The 25,738-nt window shown below is 37.9% G+C and overlaps 1 protein-coding gene across 1 annotated transcript in view; it reads left to right on the top strand.

Moving 5' to 3' along the window:
• ANO4 (anoctamin 4) overlaps positions 1 to 25,738 on the top strand; it is a 394,735-nt gene that overhangs the window by 345,669 nt on the left and 23,328 nt on the right. The window contains exons 20-25 of the mRNA XM_057316522.1: positions 3,900 to 3,936; positions 5,953 to 6,064; positions 7,036 to 7,093; positions 7,232 to 7,329; positions 9,043 to 9,185; positions 24,744 to 24,896. Of these exons, the coding sequence (XP_057172505.1) occupies positions 3,900 to 3,936; positions 5,953 to 6,064; positions 7,036 to 7,093; positions 7,232 to 7,329; positions 9,043 to 9,185; positions 24,744 to 24,896 (601 nt within the window). The remainder of the gene's footprint in view (positions 1 to 3,899; positions 3,937 to 5,952; positions 6,065 to 7,035; positions 7,094 to 7,231; positions 7,330 to 9,042; positions 9,186 to 24,743; positions 24,897 to 25,738) is intronic.

Below are 25,738 nucleotides of genomic sequence, written 5' to 3'. Positions count from 1 at the left end.
AGTTTGCAATGAATTAAAGCCCTCTTTTTCTCTAATGTCTTATTAAAATTTAATTTATGCATCTTAAGAAATAAATACATGCAGTGAGTCTATAAATACATGGCTGCTCATACATTTTGAGCAGACATACCAATGTTGTCAGAGTAATACTTCGTTCAACTGGAAATCACTTATCGGGCAATCTCTACTTCATGAGACACAGTCAAGAAAAAGAAAGTAAACTAAAAATGAAGAAGGGAGCACAGGGAATGGGAAAACGATATAGTTATGGACATTGCAAAGCACGTACTGTGTGCTGGGAGCTAGACTACTAGGCGTTTCTGTGCTTCATCTAACAAGCATTTCGGAGTCACCAAAATGGATGATGTAGGGTCTACACACTAAAGCTGACATGTATTATGTTTATGAATGCCCTTAAGGGGTATTTTCATTTATTTTAGGTACATGTGAACACTTTGGTGTTCTGATTTCTCACCAACATCAGACGAGAAAAACAGGAGGTTACTAAGGCACGAATTCTGACAAGGGCAGGAAATGACAAGCCATAGCAAAGGGAAGGAAAGAAAATAAGAAACATATGTAAGAACTTTCAAAGCAGCAGCATGCAAGACCCTTCCGTGCAGGGAGCAACCACCTTACTCTCCTCAGCCCGTGTCTGATGACATCCCCATCCCAGCAAGCACGTTTACAGTCCTGCATTATGTCCTGAGGCCTTGCAGGTTCCATTACGAAGGCAACTGAGTGTGTAATATAGTTCGGAAAGATTTTCATCAGAATATCCAAAAAATAAAAAAGTAAGTCCTTAAGCAAATATCACATAAATGATAGGTGACAGACTAATAACTATAATGTAGCTTTGACCAGTTCAGAACCAAACTATCTACTGACTTCTGAAATTACTCAATTTAAGATATTTCATGACCCTACAATATACATTTTTTATAGCTACATAAATTATTTTCAACTACTTAAAATTTTGGCCATACTGGTCTTGCAAAAAAAATCATCATTTAGACATGAATCATTAATACTTTCCATTAATTGAGTATAAAAACCTTGAGAGCTAGATTGGTTTTTAACTTCTGTTCATTACAGCCTCTAATTTTTAAATATTGTTATAGATCACATACCCTGTTTCTGACTTTCTGCTAGAGTTGTCCAACCTTAACTGAACAGGCAGATCTATAAGGATGCCTAGTTTCTAGATTTTATGATGTGTATTTACACTTGTTTGTTAGTTTTGTTTTTGATGTGTATTTACTCTTATGTAGCGTGTACACTAAAAATTTATGTCATAAAAAATTTTTGATCTGGGGCACCTGGGTGGCTCAGTCGATTAAGCACCCAACTCTTGATCTCAGCTCAGGTCTTGATCTCAGGGTCGTGAGTTCAAGCCCTGTGTTGGGCTCCCAACATGGAGCCCACTTTAAAAAATACATATTCTGTAACCCAACAAAATATTAACCTTCTTAGTGACTGGTTAAGGGGCACTTACTAGTTTTCATTTTATTTCCTCTTGAAAAAGAAATACTTCAAAGATGGAGCGAATAAGATGGATTTTCTTGCTCCTTGTCATACTGTTTCAATCCCATTCTGCTTCACTAGTGACCAAAGGACATCCCAATATGGTGGTCAGAAACAAAAGATGCCAACAAAGAATGTATCCCAAGAGGAGAATAAACGTTATAACCATCCTTTTTATTCAGCCATACCAATATGAATCTCTTATTGCATTATACTCTAAACAGTGAAAAATACTGGGTCTTATTCCAGAAAGAAGTGAGCCAGAAAATATGGATTGCATCAGAACATACATTGATTGGGTGGACAAGATCAAATTACAAGTACTCATAGGTTCTTTTGGAAGTGTACTTAAGATCAGAACACTTTCTGTCAGTTACAGATTTAAACTCTCACAATTTGTGGTGTCCGGTTTGGAAACAGCTTTTCTACTGCTTTTATCAGAAAAGACCATCCATGATTTCTATCTCAACTGCCTAATGAGAATCCGACTTTTTCCGGAAGCCGCTCATCTGCAGGTCTCTTGCTGGCCATCAGGCCCTCTGCTTGTGTGCCCTTTCTGGTTACATCCTGCTCAAAGCCTCACTGCTCATCCCCTTGCACCTTCAACGTTTATAAAATGTTCACACATGCCATGGATCCCAACTGTGTCCCCATATACTTTGCCTTATTTTTCAAAAGGTAATAGTAACCATAGTTTGACTCCTGTGCTGTTCCCTAAGTTCCTTTTTTTTTTCCCTTCGGGGTCCAAACCAAAATAATATTGGCATGTCACCAGCTACCAAGACCTTTGAGACAGGAGTGCAAAGTGAGGTACTTGGACCAAAGCATGTCAACATGAAAGATCTAAAGGATAAACTCGACAATCAAAAATTGTATTTTGAGGAAGGTGGCCTCACCAGTCAAATTTAATTTTCCTTGAAAATTATATAACTAACTTTAATGATAGAGTGTAACAGTAAAACATATTTTATTAAAACTGTCCTAATCTGTGGTTAACCAGTATTTTTTAGATTAAAATGTATGACTATACCACAGGATTTCTTATTGAAAATTATACCAATCTCTTAACTTTTGGCTCTAAGAGTCTGTGGCTTCTGTACACAAAATATGATACTATGGCCATATTAGTTATCTTACTTTAGCGAACCATAGTCACTGCTGAAAATTTAGAGTCATACAGTCAGTATTTTCCCCTAATTCTGTAGTTAGCAGAAGTCTTGGATAAGAGAATTCAAAAGTTGGGAAGGACCTTAAGATCAATGAGTCCAATACCCATTCTCAATCACATAAAAGAAAACCATCATCTAAAGAAGAGGTGAGGTAATGTGCCCAGGCTCTGCAGCTTGCTGGCCGGCGAAGTCATAGTTACCGCCTGGGGAATTTTTTTTTTTTTTAGATTTTATTTATTTATTTGACAGAGATAGAGACAGCCAGCGAGAGAGGGAACACAAGCAGGGGGAGTGGGAGAGGAAGAAGCAGGCTCCTAGCAGAGGAGCCTGATGTGGGGCTCGATCCCAGAACGCCGGGATCACGCCATGAGCCGAAGGCAGACGCTTAACGACTGCGCCATCCAGGCGCCTCAAGCCTGGGGAATTTTGACCAGTGCATTTTCACTGCTTTAAATGTGATCTTAATTTTCATGTTGCTCCAATCCATCTGACTCGTTTTTCTTTTCCATTTTACTGTCTCTCATTTTAGAGAAGACACTTGTTCTTTTTCTCGATTTATACCCTCTCTGGGGAATCTCCTAGAGCTGGGTTTGCCCTGAACTGTACCCCCTGCTCTTCCATATACATATGCATACACACGTGTGCACACGCATGTATACACACACACACACACACACACACATTTTCCCTTCCCTCTTAGGATCCTCCATTTACCAGATGGCTGGTTGAGTTAGGATGCATCCAGTGCAGTAAAGGAAAAGCAGAGTATCAAAAGTTAGGAGTTCCTAGTAAGGTTTCATCACTTCAGCATTTATGAAAGCTCTAATCTAGAAAATACAGCAGTCCATAAACAATGAGATTACAGAATCTTACCATCAGAATCAGTCTTAGAAATGCTGAGGTCGCGGAATGTTGTGATTGTCCCAGCATCACTTAGCAAGCTGGTAATTAGTGGCAGCTAGCCTTGTTGCCAATTAATTACTCCAACATAGGAAGTGAGAATTTAAAAATAGTAAAGTGGGACCTTGTGCTTTTCTTTCTTGCCCTGAAAGGACACAATTGTTTGTTTACATTGTTTTCATTGTTGAGTAATGGGCAGTTAATGAAATTATTTTCACTCATGGCTTGATTACCTATTTCCTTTATAATTAGGGATTTTATAGCATCTACAGCTTCTTTGTTAAATGTATGAAATTTATTTTACAGCTCTATGAAAAAGTAGCGCTGCTTCTGACAAATTTAGGTAAGTGAGACCCTTCTTATTTCATGGTACAGTATTGTGATCTGGGAAGTAACTTTTCAAAGACTGATTCCTGAAACACTGCTGAAGAGAAATATTCTTTTTTATTTCAAATTGCATACAATAATTTGTTCTTTGCCTTCAACAGGACGTTTTAAATACATCTAGTAATTGGGGGATCATTTCTATTTAAAGGTTTAAAACCTGTCATAAACATTATCTATCATGAACTAATGTAATTTGAAGCAGGTTTTCTCTTAATGCACAAAAAATATTGCATCACAAAAGTTGTAGATGAAGTGCCCAGAGTCATTTAGAAAAGTGTTCATTTGCTATGCCTACAATTTTTATTTAATTAAAAATGTATCAGGTTTTCGTGGTATATAAAAACCACAGCAAGGTTAGTTGTTTTGAAGACTGGGGGCCTTCTACCAGGAGTGTAGGTGGCCTAATCATTCCTGACATTTACTTTCATCTGGACAAGTCACCCCTAAGAACATTTCTCTGACTCCATAAAACATTAGAACAATCTGGTAGCTGACTATGCACTGTACATTTTCCATGTTTTCAAGATAAATTGTCCCAATTTTATTAATGAAACATTAGTCATTTTACTCTATGCAATTTGAGAAAATTGCATGCTCCCACACGTAGACCTATTTTAGCACATTCCCATATGTAGCTTGTCCAGAGGGGGGTAAAATCACAAAAATGCTTTTATTTTTAATCATTATAATACAAGATGTCATTTATTGAGCCTTTCTATGTGCCAGATACAGAGCTAGGTACCTGGCATATCTCTTTTAATGTCGTTAAAATCCTCCGTCATTATCACTTGCCCTGAAAGATAGAAAGAGGTTTATATGCACAGAAGAGATAACTGCATTGGCAGATTGTGTCCAGTGGCACCTTGATCCAGGCTGGCAAAGATGCCAGGGAGATACAGTCCTGGCCCATCTGTGGTTGGGATACCTGGGCACCCACCCAGCTGGCTAACATAATGGGAGACCTTCCTACGTAACCAGTAGTTCAGTAGCAGAAGTGAAGTAAAGCTAAAACCTTTTGAAAATCCTTTGTCTTTTCTTCTCTCAACAGCAGTACAGCTTTGTTAAATATGATTCTCCTCCCCCTTCTCAGATATGCTCCCAGCAAGCATTTTGAGGCATTAGTGGAAAAGAAATTGATGGGGTGAAGTGGTAAAGAGCAATTAGAAGCTCAGAGAATGTGGAAACAGAGAAAGTACTATGGAATTAAATACATTTTCTTTGACATTGCTTGGGATGAGGACACAGCTCCTAGGGAAGGATGGGTACATTTGACATGAGATGTCAAGCTGGAAGTTTGATTCATATTTTGCTTCATATCACAATGTCCAAAGAGCACTTGCTTTATGGAAGTCAAACTATAAGGAGATAGAATTGGCTCCTGAGGTCAGAATATTGTAAGATACAGATGGTGATATACAGTAAAAGCTCTAAAGTGAGGTTGTCTCCTTGGTATTTGTCCATGAGAATTGAAAATGATGGATGAGGGTAACAGGCAAAAAAGTCAGATACTCTCAGCATTCTGAGAGAGGGGTCTGACTCCCTCTCATGCAGCAGCACCTGGCATTTCACCAGAATAGAATTGGAGAACAAGGAATTAATTAGGAGCTGGGAGGGGACCTGACAGACAGGCCTGCCCCACAGGCAGCAACTAAGAGCAAAAGGGAATGAGGCCCCTTCAGCTTAGCTGTCTCTACTCCAGGCCAGAGTGCCCCAGGATGCCCAGAGAGGGCATCCATTCCCTCAGCTACCTCAGTAGCTGCTTCCCACCGCATCCTGGTTGGGGCTGGTCTGCAAGCTTGAGGATCTCATGGGTGGTCCATTCCATCACACACCATCTGTAGGCAAACTGGGGTCTCCTGCAGCCTCCTTAGGACACCTCTGCTCCTGCCCTGTGTGTATAGGGAGTAGGGCAGAGGGAGTTAAGAAGGGGTCAAAGGCAACCTCTCAAACTCTGCTCCCCTTTTGTCCACAGAGCAGCCTCGCACAGAGTCTGAGTGGGAGAACAGCTTCACCCTGAAAATGTTTCTTTTTCAGTTTGTCAATCTGAACAGCTCCACATTTTACATCGCGTTCTTCCTTGGAAGGTAAGGGCCTGATCTCCACGCTTCTGCAGGCCAGGGACAGAGCAGTCGGCAGTCCCTGACCAGGGTGAGAGGGAAGCACCTCCTTCACAGTGATTTACATAAAGGGTAAAAAGAGATGAGCCTCCTCCGTTCCCTTCCTTTTCCCATCCTGGGGAATGGCCGCTCCAGTCAGAAGTTACCTGTGCACCTTTTCTTGCTAAGGTACATAGGGGAAAAGCATTTGCACAAGTGAAGGATGGATTTAAAACTTGTGCGCTCCATCCGCACCTGAGTCAGGCCCCCAGATCACACACCTATATGAGCAGGAGACCTAATGGGGAAGGTGGTCTGCAGTGTGTCCTGGCTGCCTGCCTTCACAGAAGAGGGAAGGACATCCAGACAGGAAAGGGGCTGACATAGGATGCCAGAGGAGAGCGGGCAACTTCTGAATCCCGCAGTTACGAGGATTTGCAAAAGGTCCTGTGTTAAGTAGTCCCGTCCTATGAATTCTTTTGTGCTGGGAAGTAGTTTCGGAGGAGATAAGAACCAGAGACGGGCGAGTGTTGGGTTTTAGTGGGATGGATGCAGTAGCTTCTTCTTGGTATCGAGCGACTTCAGTGTGGAATTCTAGTCAAACAGTAAAGCTGGTTATTTTTCTTTAAATTAAACTTCTACTCAAAAAGATCAGAATGTGTTTCAAACCAACATGCTGTTTGTTACACAGGCCAGAGCGCTCGATAGTTAGCAGAAAACGTTCAAAGTCACAGCCAGCGACAAGAGCCGGCCTCTGTGGTCAGCAGCCAGACAGTCCAGAAGGGAAATATACCCTGGAGAATTCCAGAAGCTGCAGTTTGACAGCTCTGGAGAGTTTCCTAATTCTCTCAGCCCTGGTTGTACCAGTAGTTTTCACTGGAGGATGTGCTAATCTGAACATACTAGTCACGAACGGCTTAGACCTACAGGATAACGGTTTGTTTTTCTGTGTGTCGAAGATTTACAGGACACCCAGGTGCCTACTTGAGGCTGATAAACAGATGGAGACTAGAGGAGGTCTGTATTCTTCCATCATTCCTTATTTCCTATAGTCTTATATTAAATAGCCTCGGGCAACTTTGTGCAGATTAGAAACCAGACACTCTTTCTTCCTCTGCACTGATTCTGGAATTTCTGTGTTTGCTTACCTCGCAGTGCCACCCTAGTGGATGCCTTATTGATCTCTGTATGCAAATGGGCATTATAATGGTGCTAAAGCAGACCTGGAATAATTTCATGGAACTCGGCTACCCGTAAGTACCTTAGACATCTAGAGTTGAGACGCAGCATTGCTCATTATTGGCGTTTCTAGGTGTGGCAAGTAAGATAAGCGATGCAGACTCCGCCGTTAAGGCAGTGCGTATACGTGGAGCTGAAGCGCGCATGCTCAGTTATTCAAGCACCGGCTCTTTAGGAAGATTCGGTACCAGAAGTGTGAGTGATAGTGAATATGCTTTAAAAAGTCTCTGTGGGGCCCTAAATATTGAACACTTCCTTATAGCAGCTCCTTCAGATAATGCGCGGCAAGGCTCACACTAGTTACGACCCATTAACTAGAGCTCTACTACCCCACCCCCGTGATAAATCAGGAATGGTAATTTTTTAAAACTACCTTAAATTGAAAATGTACAGAAAAAGAACTTAGGGAAAAGAGAAAAGTTTAGGGATGCAGAAGAGAAACTGGAGAATTTCTAGGTCAACATACCTTGACAAGTAAAAATATCCCCTGGTGTCGATAGTTTATGTTGATGACAATAGGCAAAAACTTGCATCACTTTTGTAAGGATAACCTTGAATTCTGCTGTGTTTGCTCAGCTCTGGTCAGTTAAGTTTTAAAGGAACATAAATCAGCAACTTCTATTTCTGCTTTAATTCCACACCTACTGGTTTCCGTGTCCGTTTGGTGTCTCCGTGGAGAACTCCAGGTTTCCGGGAGGACCACTTAGCCAGAATGATTAGCTAGATTTTGGATCACTTCGGAAAGGTCACCTCTTAGCTCTCAGTCAGAACCTATGCCAGTAATTTTCTATTCTTTGGTTTTTAGAAAACTTATTCCAAGTGCTTGATATTTTCTATCAAACTTTTTTTTAAATGCATAAAATTTAAAAATCAGCATTATATGCTACTTTAAAGTATAAGCCATAATTTATCAAAATGTCAGAGACATCAAGGAAACTATATTTTATCTTCTAGTAGTATGGACAGAGAGCAAAATTGTGAAGTAGGTTGTTTACCTTCGATACCTGTCCCATTATTTCCTTTATTTCGCAATTTGTTTTTGGGTTTTTTTGGCATGTCTACTCTTGGATACCCCTCAATTTTTCCTTGTCCCCTGTAGCGCAGAGATCTGGCCCTTGCACCCATTTCCTCAACCCTGTTCCTTATCATAAGATGCACTCCTGAACATTACTAAGGATTAATGTGCTAACCTCACCAGTGTGAGATGCATTTTATTGGGAATCAGAGCCCCTGTCGAGCTCGAGCTGAAAGCAGGCAAGTCCAGTTGAGGACGTGAAGGCTTCCGTGTGCTAAGAGAGGAAGCATTTAGTGGGTCTGCAGATCTTCCAGGCCCTCAGTTAGAATATGCAGGTCAGCACCCGCATGGTAAGACTGCCCATGGGTCCTAAGTTAAGTCAGCTAGGCCAGACCTTCCTCTACTCCAAGGTCTGGGTGTTGCCTTGGTGCTAGAGGGTCAGTGTATAGATGTTCTTAGTCCTCTATCCAACCCTCTGAGGTGACACCGAACATGAGACAATTGCATGAATAGTTAAAAAGTCATTCTGTTCACTTGTAAGGGCAAATGCATGAAGTATAGCCGTTGATATTGTCTTCCTAATCCAAGGCTTTATTTTCTTGGCAGCCTATCCTAAACATTTTTAGGTGGTTCTGTATTTGAAGTCTGTCTTATTACTTAAGTCTTCTGAACAGTCACATATTTTTTTAAAGGAATTGGTCTTGTTGTGCAGGTTAATTCAGAATTGGTGGACCAGAAGAAAAGTACGACAAGAACGTGGACCTGAAAGAAAAATAAGTTTCCCACAGTGGGAAAAGGACTACAACCTTCAGCCCATGAATGCCTATGGACTCTTCGATGAATACTTAGAAATGAGTATGCCAATATCCTATTTTATCCTATTAATTCTAAATGCCAATTCTAGATCTCAAGCTATATTCAGCTAGACATGCACCCTCTATCATTGAGGCCAGCAGTGTGTGGGGTTCTCCAGCTGAATGCAGAGGAGGGAGTTTCTTGTTTTAAGAAGCTCAATCCATAGAGATGGTGTCAAAAGCCTAGGCCTTCAAACTCTTCATGACATTGTCCTGTCCCTTGTAATTAATCACCAGGGAACAAAAATAAGTTGGAAAACGGTGAACCAAAGAAAAGAGAATTATTCATAGCATGATTGATTCATTCTTCTAGCAGACATGTATTGAGCCATGTTATTCCAGGCAGACGCTATGCTTGACACTAGAGCTACAAGAAGGAATAGCGCATAGTCTCAGCTCTCAAAGAGTACACGGGCTAGCGGGGTAGAGCCAGAGATATAAAGAGTAAGTGCAATAAGGAGTCCTAGAAGCTGCAGGATGCATCAGTAGAGGGGATGGCGGAGCAGCCATTTCTCTTGGCGAGGATGGCAGGAAGCTGGGAATGCTGAAGCTATGCTTGCACTTACATGTAAGGAATTAGATTTCTCCATTAATCAAACCCAAGCTATTTATCTTGTATGTTGTATATCTACCCAAGCATGTATTCAAGAGCATGGGCTATGGAACCAGATTACCTGGGTTCAAATCCCAGCCCTGTCACTTATTAACTATGAAGCTTGGACAATTAATCTCTGTCTCAATTTTTTCACCTCTAAAGTGGGGATAATAATGAGATCAACCATTTCATAAGGTCCTTATGTGGATTAAATGAGTTAATGAGCAATTAGAACAATGACTGGGCTCATAGGATACACTTGGGACATGTTATTTGTAGCATCATTATTATTTTCCTGTTCTTAAAGAAAAGCTAACAGAATTGCTTAGCAGATAGATGGTGTGTATGGGTTTTTTTTTTTTTCAATTATGTTTAAGCTCTATAACATTGGGGTAAAAGTGGGGGTAGGGATGGGCAAGATGCATTACTTCTGAAAGAAACAGTTCTTTCTGGGAAAATCTGAAAATTAAAGGAATAGTAGAATAGATGCTTAATGTTCTTAGATTGCTTATGTCTTAAGTATCTACTGATGTTTTTGAAGTTTCAATTATAGAAGGGATAATATAACTTAGAGAAGAAATCAATGTGGGCATTAATAATAAAACTTAATAAAGGGAATTCATTAAGAGAACTAACCATTTTGAGGTCTCTTAATGGACTTTTCTCCCATAAAGAAGGAAATGAACAATAATGTTGGTATATTGAGTGCTTGAAAAGAAGTTTTTATGGGGCTAGAATTAGTAGTGCTCCAAATACTGCAGTATCTGCAACAAGACACAAATCTCAGAAGCATCACAAGCAGACTAGTGAATCCTAACTGCTTCCTTCTGTTCTTCTCATTTTATTTTCTTAATGACTTCCGTGCTTTGTTATCTATATTTTTAATGTATTCATTGAAGTATGATAGTGCAGAAAGTATATAAATAAGTATACAGATCAATAAATTTTTACATATTTACCAATCTGTGTAGGTGAGAATTTGGCAAACTATAGCTCTCAGGTCAAACTGAGTCCATTGCCTGTTTTTGTAAATAAAGTTGTATTGGTTCACAGCAATATCCAGTTATTTACATATTATCTATAGTTGGTTTTGCACAATAATAGGGTTGAGTAGTTTTGACAGAGACTGACCTAGCAAGCCTGAAGAGTTTACTGTCTGGCTCCTTAAAGAAAATGTTTGCCATCCTGTATGGTCAATCAAGAAATAGAATATTATCACTTTCAAAGAAGTCTCTCTTTTCTCTCCCAGTCATAATACCCTCACTAACCACTCTCCTGATTTCTAACACCATAGATTAATTTTGCCCTTTTTTTAAAATCTCCATGTGAATGAAATTTTACAATACATACTGTTTAATAACTGGCTTCTTTCAAGATCATGTGTATAAGATTCATCTATGTCGCTACACATAGTAAGCTTTCTTTTCATTGCCGTGTAGTATTCCTAGAATGTATACCCGAAGCAAAATTATGAAGCAGGTGGGGTTTCTCTTTGATACTCACCTCCATCTTTAGGGCACATGTGATTTTTTTGCATTTCTACTCCCAGATACTCCCCAACTTTCTCTTCTTCCCCCCACACTGCACAAACCCACCACCACCAATCCTTCAGCCCTCTCCCATATCATAAAATGTACCTCGTGAGTATGAAACTTCGTGAGCACTGCTAAAGATAAATGTGCTAGATAAATGCTTTTTAATAGGAATCAAAGCCTTTGTCAAGCTTGAGTCAAGAAAAGGCGAATTTACTTGTGGAAATGCAGATGTCAGTGTGCCAACACAACTATTTTGTGAGTCTACAGATCTTTTAGCCTCCTGAAAACAGCAATGTACCATTATTTATCTCTCCATTCTACAGGTGATAGACATGTGGGTTATTTCCAGGTTTGGGCTCTTACAGATAGTATTGTGAACATTTTTTACATGTGATTTGATTAACATATGTACATATATCCGAAGGGAATTTATGTAGCGGTGGAGTTGCTAGGCCATAAGATAGGCATTTGTTGATCTTCGGACACTTTCTGTTTTCAAAACTGGGTTGTACCAATTTACACTCCGACCAGCAATCTTAGAGTTTCAGTTATTCCACATACTCACTAAAACTTGTTAGTCTTTGCGAATTTTAGCCCCTCTGGTTGGTATGTAGTAGTATCTCATGGTTTTAATTTGAAATTTCATGGCAACTAGTAATGCTGAGCACCTTTTCATATGCTTATGGCCATAAGGTTATGCTTTTTTGTGAATTTGCATTTAAACCCATGTTTTGTTTCGTTTTTTTAGTGATTTTAGAAATTATTTACCTATTTTGGATATGAGTCCTTTGTCAGATAGCTATGCAGCAAGTCAAATATCCTTTCCTGGTTGGTGGCTTGACTTCTTACTCTCTCTTATAGTGGTGTATTAAAGTGAACAAAAGTTTCAACTTTATTCTTCTTCCAAATTTGTTCCCTGTAACTTTTAGGATCAGATTTCTGATTTCTACACTTAGCTCACTTTTCTATTGGGATTTTCTTTTCCCGCTGATTTTTATAAGACTTTATTTTTTTAGGGGAGTTTTAGGTTTACCACAAAATTGAGAAGTCTCAGAGATTTCACATATGCCTCCTATCCCCACATGTGCATAGCCTCCCATTATCAACATCATTCACCAGAAAGGCACTTTTTTTTTTTTTAAATCAAGGATGAACCTACATTAACACATAATCACCCAAAGTACGTATTTACTTTACTCTTGGTGTTTTACATTCTATGGGTTTGGGCAAATGTATAATGACATAGATCTGGCCTTATAATATGACACAGAGTATTTTCATTGTCCTAAAAATCCTCTGTGTTCTGCCTGCTCCTTTCCCCCCAACCTTGTGTATATCTTTTGTCAGGTTAAAGAAGTTTCCGTATAGCCCTAGGTTGCTGAGAGTCATCATCATGAATTCTACTTAAATTCTATTGAATCATCTAAATCTGCTAAAATGATATGAGTTTCTTATCAATGTGGTGAATTTTATTGACTGATTTTTTTGTTGTTGTTAAAGTTGTTACACCAAACTTGGAAAAAGTACTCACTTGGTCATGATACTTTTTTTCTTTAATTGCCAAACTTGCTAACGTTTATATATAAGTTCATGAAACATATCCTACTATAGTCTTTCTTTTTTGTAGTATTTCTTTCAGGGTTTGGTGTCATTGCTATGATGACCTCTGATTTGGATAATTTTCTCCTTCTGTTTCTATTCTCTTAAACTGTTTGTATAAGATTATTATTTCTTATATATTTGGAAGAACTCAGTCAAGTTGGCTAGATCTGGAATTTTCTTTGTGGGAATATTTCTAACTGTGGATTTAATTTATTTAATAGACATAGGACTATTTAGATTTTCTATTTCTTCTAGTATTCCTTTTGATAGCTGTTTTTTAATTGTGTTTTTCAAGAAATTTATCCATTTCATCTAAATGTTGAAATTTAGTGGAATAAAATTGTTTATAATACCCTTCTATTAACTTATGTGTGTAAGGTCTGTAATGTTCTCTTTTTCATCTATAATTCCATAGTTTGTGCTTTTCTCTTTAACAGTGTGGCAAGAAATTTATTAATCTTTTCCATATGTAGAACATTCTATCCAACAGCAGCAGGATACATATTCTTCTCCTATGTACATGGAATATTCTCCACGATCATATGGTAGGACACAAAACAAATCAGCAAATTTAAGAAGATTGAAATCATACCAACTATTCCAACCACAATGGTATGAAATTCAAAATTTGCAAGAGGAAAGTTTTAAACCTACAAATATGTGGAAACTAAATAACATACTTCTGAACAACCAATGGATCAAAGAAATCAAAAGGAAAATAAAGTATCTCCAAACAAATGAAAATGGAAATACAACATACCAAAATTTATAGGACAAAGATAGTTTAAAAATAACAGTATAATTATTGTACAGTGTTATATTAGTTTCAGGTGTACAATATAGTGACTCAACAATTCTTTACATTACTCAGTGCTCATCCATGATGAGTGTACTCTTAATTCCCTTCATCTAGTTTACCCATCCTCCCACCCATCTTCCTTATGGTAACCAGTAGTTTGTTCTCTGTATTTAAGAGTCAGGGTTTTTGGTCTGTCATTTTGTTTTGTTTTGTTTCTTAAATTCCACATATGAGTGAAATGATCTTGTATTTGTTTTTCTCTGACCAATTTATTTCACTTAGCATTATACCTCCTGGATCCATCCATGTTGTTGCAAATGGCAAGATTTCATTTTTTTTATAGCTGAGTAATATTCCATTGTATATAAATAGCACCTCTTCTTTAGCCATTCATGCATCTGTCAGTGGACTCTTGGATTGCTTCCGTATCTTAGCTATTGTAAATAATGCTGCAATAAACATAGGGGTGCATTTTTTTAAATTAGTGTTTTCGTATTTTTTAGGAAAATACCCAGTAGAGGAATTACTGAACCATATGGTAATTATATTTTCAAATTTTTGAGGAACCTCCGTACCATTTTCCACAGTGGCTGCACCGGTTTACATTTCCACCAATAATGTACAGGAGTGACTTTTTTCCCCACATTCTCCATAACACTTGTTTCCTTTGTTTTGTATTTTAGTCATTCTGATGGGTGTGAGGTAATATCTCATTGTGGATTTGATTTGCATTTCCCTGATGATGAGTAATGTTGAACACCCTTTCATGTGTCTGTTAGCCATGATGTCTATAGCCATCTATATGTCCTTTTTGGAGAAATGTTTGTTCATGTCTTCTCAATTTTTCATTGCATTATAATTTTTTCTTTTTTTTTTGGTGTTGAGTTATATAAATTCTTTATGTATTTTGGATATTAACCCTTTAGCAGATATATCATTTGCAAGTATCTTTCCCCATTCACTAGGTTGTCCTTTTATTTTCTTAATGTTTCCTTTGCTGTGTAAAAGCTTTTTTTTTTTTTTTAAAGATTTATTTATTTGACAGAGAGACAGCCAACAAAAGAGGGAACATAGGCAGGGGGAGTGGGAGAGGAAGAAGCAGACTCCCAACGGAGGAGCCCAATGCGGGGCTCTATCCCAGAACGCCAGGATCATGCCCTGAGCTGAAGGCAGACGCTTCACGACTGAGCCACCCGGGCGCCCCTGTGTAAAAGCTTTTTATTTTGATATAGTCTCAATAGTTTATTTTTGCTTTTGTTTCCCTTGCCTTAGAAGACATATCTAGAAAAATGTTGCTATGGCCAATGTCAGAGAAATTGCTGCCTGTGCTCTCTTCTAGAATTTTTATGGTTTCAGGTCTCACATTTAGGTCTGTAATCCACTTTCAGTTTGTTTTTGTGTATGGAGTGAGAAAGTGGTCCAGTTTTATTCTTTTGTATGTAGCTGTCCAGTTTTCCCAGCAACATTTGTTGAAGGGATTTTTTTCCCATTGCATATTCTTGCCTCCTTTGTCATAGATGATTTTGCCATATAATTGTGGGCTTATTTCTGGGCTCTCTATGCTGTTCCATAGATCTATGTGTCTATTTTTGTGCCAACACCATACTGTTTTGATTATTATATCTTAGTAGTATATCTTGATATCTGGGATTGTGATGCCTTCAGTTTTGTTCTTCTGTTTCAAGATTGCTTTAGCTGTTCAAGGTCTTTGGTAGTTCCATACAAATTTTTGGATTATTTTAGTTCTGTGAAAAACGTTGTTGGTATTTTGATAGGGATTTCATTTAATCTGTAGATTGCCTTGGGGAGTATGGACATTTTAACAATGTTAATTCTCCCAATCTATGAACATGGAATATATTTGTGTCATTTTCAGTTTCTTTGATCAGTGTTTTATAGTTTTCACGGTATAGGTTTTTCACCTCCTTGGTTGTTTATTCCTAGGTATTTAATTATTTTTGGTGCAATTATAAATGGAATTGTTTCCCTAATTTCTCTTTCTTCTACTTCATTATTAGTGTATAGAAATGCAACAGATTTTTGTATATTGATACTACATCCCACAACTTTACTGAATTCATTTTTCCTTTTTAGGTTTTTTTTTTTTTGGTGAAGTCTTTAGAGTCTCCTATATATGGTACCATGTCATCTATGAATAATGAACGTTTTACTTCTTCCCTAGCAATTTGGATACCTTTTCTTTTTCTTGCCTGTTCTGTGGCCAGGACTTCCAGTACTCTGTTGAATAAAAGTGGTAAGAGTGGACATCCTTGTCTTGTTTCTGACCTTAGGGGAAAAGCTCTCTGTTTTCACCATTGAGTATGATGTTAGCTGTTGGTTTTCATAGATGGCCTTATTATATTGTGATACATTCCCTCTAAACCTACTTGGTAGAGGGTTCTTTTTTTTTTAATCATGAATGGATGTTTTATTTGTTGAATGCTTTTTCTGCATCTATTGAAATGATCGTCTAGTTCTTATTGTTTATCTTATTGACATTACAAATCATGTTGATTGATTTATGAATATTGAACCACCCTTATATCCCAGGAATCCCACTTGATCATGGTGAATGATTTTTTTATGTATTATTGGATTTGATTTGCTAATATTTTGTTGAGGATTTTTGCACTATGTTCATCAGAGATACTGGCTTGTAGTTCTCTGTTTTTGTAGTGTGTTTATCTGGTTTTGGTATCAGGGTAATGCTGGCCTCATAGAATGAATTTGGAAGTTTTTCTTCTTCTGTTTTTTGGAGTAGTTTAACACTTCCTTATATGTTTAGTGGAATTCATCTGTGAAGCTCTCTGGTCCTGGACTTAACGTTTGTTGAGAGTTTTTTGGTTACTGATGCAATTTCACTGCGGGTAATCACTCTGTTCAAAATTTTCTGTTTCTTCCTGATTCAGTTTACGAGATTATTTCTAGGAAATTGTTCATTTCTTCTAGGTTGTCCCATTTGTTGGCATATAATTTTTCATAATATTCTCATATAATCCTTTGTTATCTCTGTGGTATTGGTTGTTATTTCTCCTTTTTCATTTTTTGAGTCTTTTTTTTTTTTTTTTGATGAGTCTGGCTAAAAGCTTATCATTATGTTGATCTTTTCAAAGAACCACCTCCTGGCTTCATTGATGTATTCTAATATTTTTTAAAATTTTCTATTTCATTTATTTCTACTCTAATCTTTATTACTTTTTTCCTTCAACTGGTTTGGGTTTTGTTTGTTCTTTTTCTAGCTTCTATAAGGCTAGGTTGTTTATTTGAGATTTTTCTTGCTTCAAGAGGTAAGTCTGTATTGCTAGAATCTTCCCTCTTAGAACAGCTTTTGCTACATCCTGAAGATTTAGGACCATTGTGTTTTCATTTTCATTTGTCTCCATGTATTTTTTTATTTCCTCTTTGATTTCTTGGTTGATTCATTTATTGTTTAGTAGCATGTTATTTAACTTCCATACGTCTGTGTTCTTTCCGATTTTTTCTTGTGGTTGATTTCTAGTTTCATAGCATTGTGGTCAGAAAAGAGACATAATATGATTTCAGTCTTTTGAATTTGTTGAGATTTGTTTTGTGGCCTAACGTGTGATCAATTCTGAATAATGTTCCATGTACACTTGAAAAGAATGTGTATTCTGCTGTTTTAGGATGGAATGTTCTGAATATATCTGTTTAATCCATCTGTTCCAATGTGTCATTCAAAGTCACTGATTCCTTGTTGATTTTCTGTTTGGAAGATCTACCCATTGATGTAAACGAGGTGGTAGATTTTTCTGCTATTATGGTATTATTGATTACTTCCTGTATGTTTGTTAATAGCTGTTTTATGTATTTTGGTGCTCCCATGTGGGTGCATAAATATTTACAGTTATTATATCTTCTTATTGTTCTCTTTATAAATTGGTAGTGTCTTTTGTAACAGTCTTTGTTTTAAAGTCTATTTTGTCTGATGTAAATATTGCTACCAGCTTTCTTTTCACTTCCATTTGCATGATAAATATTTTTCCCTTCACTTTCAACCTGCATGTGTCTTTTCATCTGAAATGGGTCTTTTGTAGGCAGCATATGGATGGGTCTCGCTTTTTTATTCATTCAGTCACCCTGTGTCTTTTGATTGTGGTGTTTAGTCCATGTACATTCAAAATAATTATTGATATTTTGGTACTCATTGCCATTTTGTTACCAGTTTTATGGTTGTTTTGTAGTTCTTCTCTGTTCCTTTCTTCTCTTGCTCTCTTCTCTCATAGGTTGATGGCTTTCTTTAATGATACATTTGTATTTCTATTTTTTTGTATATCTGTTACTGATCTTTGATTTGTGGTTACCAGTAGGTTTATATATAGCATCTTATACACATAGCAGTCTATATTAAGTTGATGGTTGCTTAAGTTTGAACCCATTCTAAAAGCACTAAATTTTTCCCCCTCCCCCCACGTTTTAGGTATATGGTGCCATACTTTACATCCTTTTATTTTGTGAATCCTTTGATTTTTACAGATATACTTAATTTTAGTGCTTTTGTGCTTCCTACTTAACATTTCTCATAAGACTGGTTTAGGGGTGATGAAGTCCTGTAACTTTTAATTTTAATAGAGAGCAGCAGCAGCAGAGGGAAAGGGAGAAGCAGACTCCCTGCTGAGCAGGGAGGCTGACGCAGGACTTGATCCCAGGACCCCGGGATCATGACCTGAGCCAAAGGCAGATGCTTAACCAACTGAGCCACCCAGGCACCCTGTCTAGGGAATTCTTTCTCTCCTTCTATTTTGAATGATAGCCTTGCTGCATAGAGTATTCTTGGTCACAGGTTCTTCCTTTCAGCACTTTGAGTATATCATGCCACTCTCTTCAGGCCTGTAAAGTTTCTGTTTAAAAATCAGCTGATAGTCTTATGGGGTTTCCTTTGTATATAATGGTTTTCTTTCCTCTTGCTGCTTTTAAAATTTTGCCTTTATCACTGCTTTTTGCCATTTGATTATATGTGTCTTTTTGTGGACCTCCTTGGGTTGATTTTGTTGGGGGCTCTCTGTACCTCCTACATCTGGATTTCTATTTCCTTCCCCAGATTTGGGGAGTTTTCAGTTATCATTTCTCAAACTTTCTGCACCCTTTACTCTCTCTTCTCCTTCTGGGATCCCTATAATGAGACTGCTGATATGCGCACCAGATGTCTGCCCCCAGCCCACTGCCAGGGTTGCAGTTGGACTGGTAGGTGTGGTTTATCTTCCCCTCTCCCCAGGGCATGAGTCACTCTGGAGTGCTGTTGGCCACTGTGAGGGCTGCTTGCACAATGCCACCTCTGTGGCACGGTTTTAGATGGACTTCTGCCAAGGGTGTATTGGATGGAGGTGGATTCATAGGAGAGCATGGGGGCAGGGTGAGTTTTTAGCAAGCTTGGTGGAGGGTGTTCTTGCTGATTTTCACAGGTGTCCATATATCTAGGCTAGGGGACAGGAAGAGAAATGGCACCTGCTAGTTCTTTTGTTCTTGGAGAAGTCTCCTAAAGATCCCTGCCCCTCCAGCACATGTTTTGAGATTAATAAATAAATCTTCCCATATACCCCAGGTGTTTTTTAAACTGATTCTATGCTATATCTCAGTGGGGTTGTTTGGGCAGGGACTCAGCTTCCTATCACCCTCTAACTCTCCCAGAGTTGAGCTGCTAACTTTTACAAGTTCCAGGTGTTAAGCCCCACTGAAAACCAGAGGCATTTAACTTCATGAGTTTTTAGAAAGCCAAATGTTGTGGGGATTCATCTTCCCAAAGCTGGTCCCCCATCCCTGGGGTGTCTCATGTGAGATTTGCTCTTCTCCCTTCTTTATGCCTGTGATGTAACTTCCTCCAGTGGACAGTCTTACCGGTCAGTTTGGTTACCAAATGTATCTTCACCCTTCCTCCAATTTTTGATGCAGCCCCTCCTCTATGATTAGCTGTGGAGAGTCTGTTCTTTCTTTCCGTCTTTGAGTCATTTTCTGAGTTATTTACACTGATGTGGGTGTTTGTTAACTAGGTATATCCAGGGACAAGGTGAACTTAGGATCCTCTTTGCCATCATCCACAGAAGTAATAAGGACAGTTTTTGAGAATAAAGTTTATAGCAATAAATGTGTGTATTAAGAAATTTAAAAGATCTCAAGTATCCTTTCTGCTTCAAGGAACTAAGAAAAAGAACAAACTCTGCTCAAAGTTACCAGAAGGAAGGAAATAACAAAAACGAGAGCAGAAATAAATGAAATAGAGACCAGAAAAACAATAAGTAAGATCAACAAAACAGAGCTGATTTGTTGAAAAAATGAAATTGACAAAACTTTAGACTACAAAAAAAAAGAGAAGACTCAAAATTAGAAATGAAAAAGGATACTACAGAAATACGTAGGATTATAAGAGGCTCTAATGAACAACTACATGCCAACGAATTAGATAACCTAGAAGAAATGGATAAATTTCTAAAAACATACAACCTACAAGAGTGAATCAGGAAGGAATAGAAAATCTGAACAGACCACAAACAAGTAAAGAGATTAAGTCAGTAATAAAAAATATCCCACAGTAAACCTGGGACCATATGGTTTCACTGGTGAATTCTAACAAGCATTTAAAGAAGAATTAACACAAATCCTTCTCAAACTATTCCAAAAAAACAGAAGAAGAGGAAACACTTTCAGACTCATTCTGCAAGGCCAGAATTACCTTGATACCAAAGCCAGGTAAGGATACTACAAGAAAACTATGAGCAAATATCCTGGATGAATATAAATGCAAAAACTCTCAACAAAATATTGGTGAACTAATCATTTTAATGTCTTCTTAAACTCAAACACCATAACCAAATGGGATTTATCCCTGGGATGCAGACTGATTGATTGAAAATAGGCAAGTCAAATGTAATACATTAGTAGAACGAGAGATTAAAATCCTATGATAATCTCAATAGATTCAGAGAAAGCACTTGATAAAATACAACATCCTTTCATTATAAAAACCCTCAACAGATTGGGTATAGAAGGAACATACCTCTACATAATAAAGGCCATATATAATAAACCCATAGCTAATATTATATTCAGTGGAGAAAAATTGAAACTTTTCCTCTAAGATCAAGAAGAAGACAAGAATGCCCATTCTCCCTACTCTTATTCAATATAGTACTGGAATTCCCATCTAGAACAATTAGGCAAGACAAAGAAAAGGCATCCAAATCAGAAAAGAACTAAAATTGTCATATTTGCCCATTAAATGATTTTATATACAGGAAATCTCAAAGACTCAACCAAAAAAACTGTCGGCACTAATCAACAATTTCAGTAAAGTTGCCCGATATACTTACACTAATAATGAAACCTCTGAAAGAGATAGAAAGCTATTCCATTTAGAATAACATCAAAATCAATACCAAGGAATAAATTTAACCAATAAATTTAGCCACTGAAAGATCTACAAAACTTTGCTGAATGAAACTGAAAAGACTCAAATAGAAAGACATCCTCTGTTCATGGATTGGAAGAATTAATGTTGTTAAAATATCCATACTACAAGAATCCATCTGTAGATTCAACGCAATTCTTCACAGAAATGGAAAACAAAACAAAAACAAAACAGGGTGCCCAGGTGGCTTAGTCAGTTAAGCAGTTGCTTAACTTGGCCCGAGATCGGTGATGATCTCGGGCCCTGGGATCCAGCCCCACATCAGGCTCCCTGCTCAGTGGGGAGTTTGCTTCTCCCTCCCCCTGCTTGTGCTCTTTCTCTCAAATAAATAAAATCTTTAAAAACAACAACAACAAAGTAAAAGAAAAAGAAAAACCTAAAATTTGTATGGAACCACAGAAGAACTCAAATAGCCAGTGTAGTCCTGAGGAAAAAGAACAAAGGTGGAGATATCACACTTCCTGATTTCAAACTGTATTCTAAATCTGTAGTAACAAAAACAGTATCTTACTGGAGTAAAATTAAACACATGGACCAATGGAATAGAATAGAAAACCCAGAATTAAACTCCTTCATGTATGGCCAACTAATATTCAACAAGAGAACCAAGAATACTTAATGGAGAAAGGGTAGTCTCTTCAACAAATGGTGTTGGAAAAACTGGATAAGCACGTGCAGAAAAGTTAAATTGGACCCCTGTCTTAACATCACTCACAAAAATTAACTCAAAATGGATCAAAGACAAACATAAGAGTCAGTACCATACAGGGAAAGAGCCATAAAATCAAGACAGAATAAGTTCTCCAATGTAAGCAGAGTTGCAGAAGCTACTAAGGAAGCAGTAGTTAATTACGAGAGGTTCCAGCAGAGGCCACATCACGCTTACCGTGAAGGAAGACTAGAATTTCACCAGACTATGGATAAAAAACCCTGGTATATGACATAACCCCATAAAACCAGAAGTCCAGTGTGGCCAAAGTAGAGGATTGTTCGGGAAGCCTGTCTAGGCATGAGGTATGTTTGAACATGAGGCTTGGAAGATCCTTGAATGGCACAGTGAAAAATTTGGGATTTAGTCTACAGGCAATGAGAACCTTCTGAAACATTTGGAGTAGAGAGATGATCGATGATTGATTATGGGCTTTAACCAATATTGTCAGCAGTGAGATGGGGGAGGGAGGTGAAAGTCTGAGGCAGAGAAGTCAGAACATGAGAGTCTGAACTCCAGTAGGAAGAGTGGAGGCTTGGAGGCTAATTAACAGTCATGAAAAGTGAGCTAGATGAGACCTGATTTGTATGCAAGACAAATCTGAGGGTAAGGAAGACATGAAAGGAGGAGCATGTAAGGATGACAGATTGAGGTTTGAGATTGAATCAGGGTTTGGAGAGTGCTGCTTCTATAGCATAACAGCAGGCAGCTGGAAGTTCCCTGATAAGATTCAGGGTGAGAGAGAGGGAATTGAGAACCCTTATCAGAGAGCTAATAACGAAGTCATGAGAGTAGATGGACTGACCCAAGGAAAGAAGAAAGCCAGCAGAAAGAGGAAACCAAGAGGGAAAACTAAGGGAGATGCCTGTGTCTCCTGGTGGGTGAAGAGCCAGCAGCATAGGCACAGAGTATGAATGTGACCAAAGACAGGTGACACCCTGAAGATGGCTGTGCCACAGAGATGAGGTAAATGGACTGACTCTTCAGGACTCTGGAGCCACATTACCCACTAAGAATTGCTTCTTAGTTGTGCGTCAAGCAAGTTCCTTGACTTCTTAGTGCCTCCATCTCCTCATCTGTAAAATAAGGTAATAATAATGCCAATACAATAGGGTTATTGTGAAAACTAAATGAGCTAATATATGTGAAGTAATGAGAACAGTGGCTGTTACATAGAAATGGTATATAAGTGTTAGTCATTATTTTGTTACTTTCTAAAATAGTCTACAAAAGCAAAAACAAACTATACAGTCCTCCACTTAGCCAAGTACTTTTTTTGCAGTCCACAATGCCCAATAAATTCTATTTTTTAATTTTCAGTTATGTTCTCTGGTTGCTTTGCATCAGGGATTGCCTTTTTTTTAAGCTTGTTTTTAACATTTTATTTTCCAAATTTGCAAAAATAATACAGAGCTCCCATATACTCTTCACCTTGTTTCCCCTAATGTTAATACATTGTATATTTATTGAAACCAGAAAATAAACATTAGTACATATTGTTAATATAATACATAATATTAACACAATAATTAATACTATTAACTAATCACAGACCTTTTGTTAATATTACCTTTTTTTTTTTTTTTTTACCTTTTCTTGTCCAAGACCCATCCAGGATCCAACATTGCATTTAAATTGGGTCGTCTTGTTTTCTTCCCATCTATGACAGTTCTTTGTTTTTCATGATCTTGATACTTTTGAAGAGTGCTGGTTTACAGTTCAGTAGAAGGTCCTTCAGTTTGGCTTTATCTAATGTTTTCTCACGATTGGGTTCAGGTTATGGCTTTTTGGCAAGATCACAGAAATGATGTACCCTCCTCAGTACATCATATCAGGGGTATATAATGTCAATATGTCTTATTACAAGTAATATTTACTTGGTGAAGGTGATGGCTACCAGGTTTTTCCACTGTAAAGATAATGGACTCTGGGAAACAAACTGAGGGCTTCAGAGGGGAGGGGGGTGGGGGAATGGGATAGACTGGTGATGGGTAGTAAGGAGGGCACGTATTGCATGGTGCACTGGGTGTTATACGCAAGTAATGAATCATGGAACTTTACATCAAAAACTAGGGGTGTACTGTATGGTGACTAACATAATAAAAAATACTAATGTTTTTCCCTTTGTAATTACTATCTTGTAGGGAGATACTTTGAGAATATGCAAATGTCTTTTTTTTTTTTTACTATAATTTCCCCTATTAATTTTAGCATTCTTTGGTGGTTCTTGCCTGCAACAATTACCATGATGTTTTTGACCAATGGTGATTTTTCTATCTTTATCATTCCTTTTACATTCATTTTTATGCATTTATTTTCTAATTTATTAAAATTCAATCATAGGGAGGAGCTATCCCTTCTCCCCCATTTATTCAGTTATTTATATCAGCATTTATATCAGTATGAATTTAGATATTTTGTCTTTGGATTTAACCCAATACTATCATTTATTTTGTTGTATGTATCGTTCCAGCTTTTGCCATTGGTAGCTCCTTCATGTTTGTCCTGTGTCCTACTAATATGCTCCCCATTTGATTTCAAGGTCTTCCTAACTTTCTGGCATCATGAGATATTCCAGCTTCCCATGGTATTGTCCCTGCCATGGCTCTGGAATCAAACATTTTTTAAAGGAGCTCTGTTCCTTTTATTAGACAATGGTATTTAGAAAACAAGATCTGGATCCTAGATATGATCATTGCTCCTAGGATGTCATTCCTTCCAGGCCCAGGTAGTACCTCTTTTTCCAGTGTCCTTGCTATCTTTCTTGAAGAGATGTTTCCTGTGAGTCTATATTGGAAACAATATGGGCGAAGACAAGGGCACATTCAGATTATTACCCTTTTGAAAATAGTAATGGAAAACCAATACTCTTTGTTCTTTTTCCTTTTTTCTTCTCTAGTTCTTCAGTTTGGATTCACAACTATCTTTGTGGCAGCTTTTCCCCTAGCACCACTTCTGGCCTTACTGAATAACATAATTGAAATTCGACTTGATGCTTACAAATTTGTCACACAGTGGAGGCGACCTTTAGCTTCAAGGGCCAAAGACATAGGTAAGTTGGATTTGAAATTTTTTTAGATATTTTAAAGATATTAACCATCTGGCGGATAAAATACAAACAGACATCAACTTTAGATTTTTACTTGTGGTTTCCATGTAAGATGACTTAACTTATTCTAGAAAAGAATAATTATGTTAGCTTTAACTAATATGAGACAAGTAGTAAAGCTGCCTATTTTGAAATTTATAATTTCCAGTGCTAGAGAATTTGTGCTTAAATAGATTCTCAATTTGGTTATTTGAACTTGGACTCTTGATTTATTATGACTTATTTCCTTTTTAAAGTAATCTTCCATTGTAAGCACATGTCCAACAAATGTTTTCCTGAGTCACATAAAGCATGGTCCAGTTTTCTAAAGACAGAGATGGCCTTTGGTCTTTGACAAGAGGCTGAGTCGAATCAGGTGCAGCCTCTTGAGCACTGCCTGAGATCAGAGACCATTTTTTATTCATTCCTGCATCAAATGCTTAGAACAGAGCCAGCAGGCACTCAGTGTGTATGGAAGAGAATTGAATACGGATGTACTTGGCTCACAGTGGTCTTTAACCTCCATATCAAACAAACCCACATTCAGTGAGCACCTACCTTAGGTCAGTGCAAAAGGGACTGGGCCCACCCAGATGTCAGCACCCTAAGGAGCTCCCAGCCTGGTAGTGGCTTGACAGTGTGAGTGCTCATCTTATCGGATAACGTATCGGTGCCTTATCACCGACCAGAACTCTCTGACTTAAGTCTGATCCTGACTGAGTCATTAAGTCATGAGCATTGGCACTTTTCCAGAAACTCCTTCAGTGCCAAAGTGTTTGCAAGTACAAGTTCTTACTCTTGGTTAC

This window comes from Ursus arctos, unplaced genomic scaffold, assembly GCF_023065955.2.
Source record: "Ursus arctos isolate Adak ecotype North America unplaced genomic scaffold, UrsArc2.0 scaffold_21, whole genome shotgun sequence".
In the NCBI taxonomy this organism is placed as follows: Eukaryota; Metazoa; Chordata; class Mammalia; order Carnivora; family Ursidae; genus Ursus; species Ursus arctos.
Note: the sequence above shows the minus strand (reverse complement) of the source record. Positions and strands in the feature narration are given on the sequence as shown.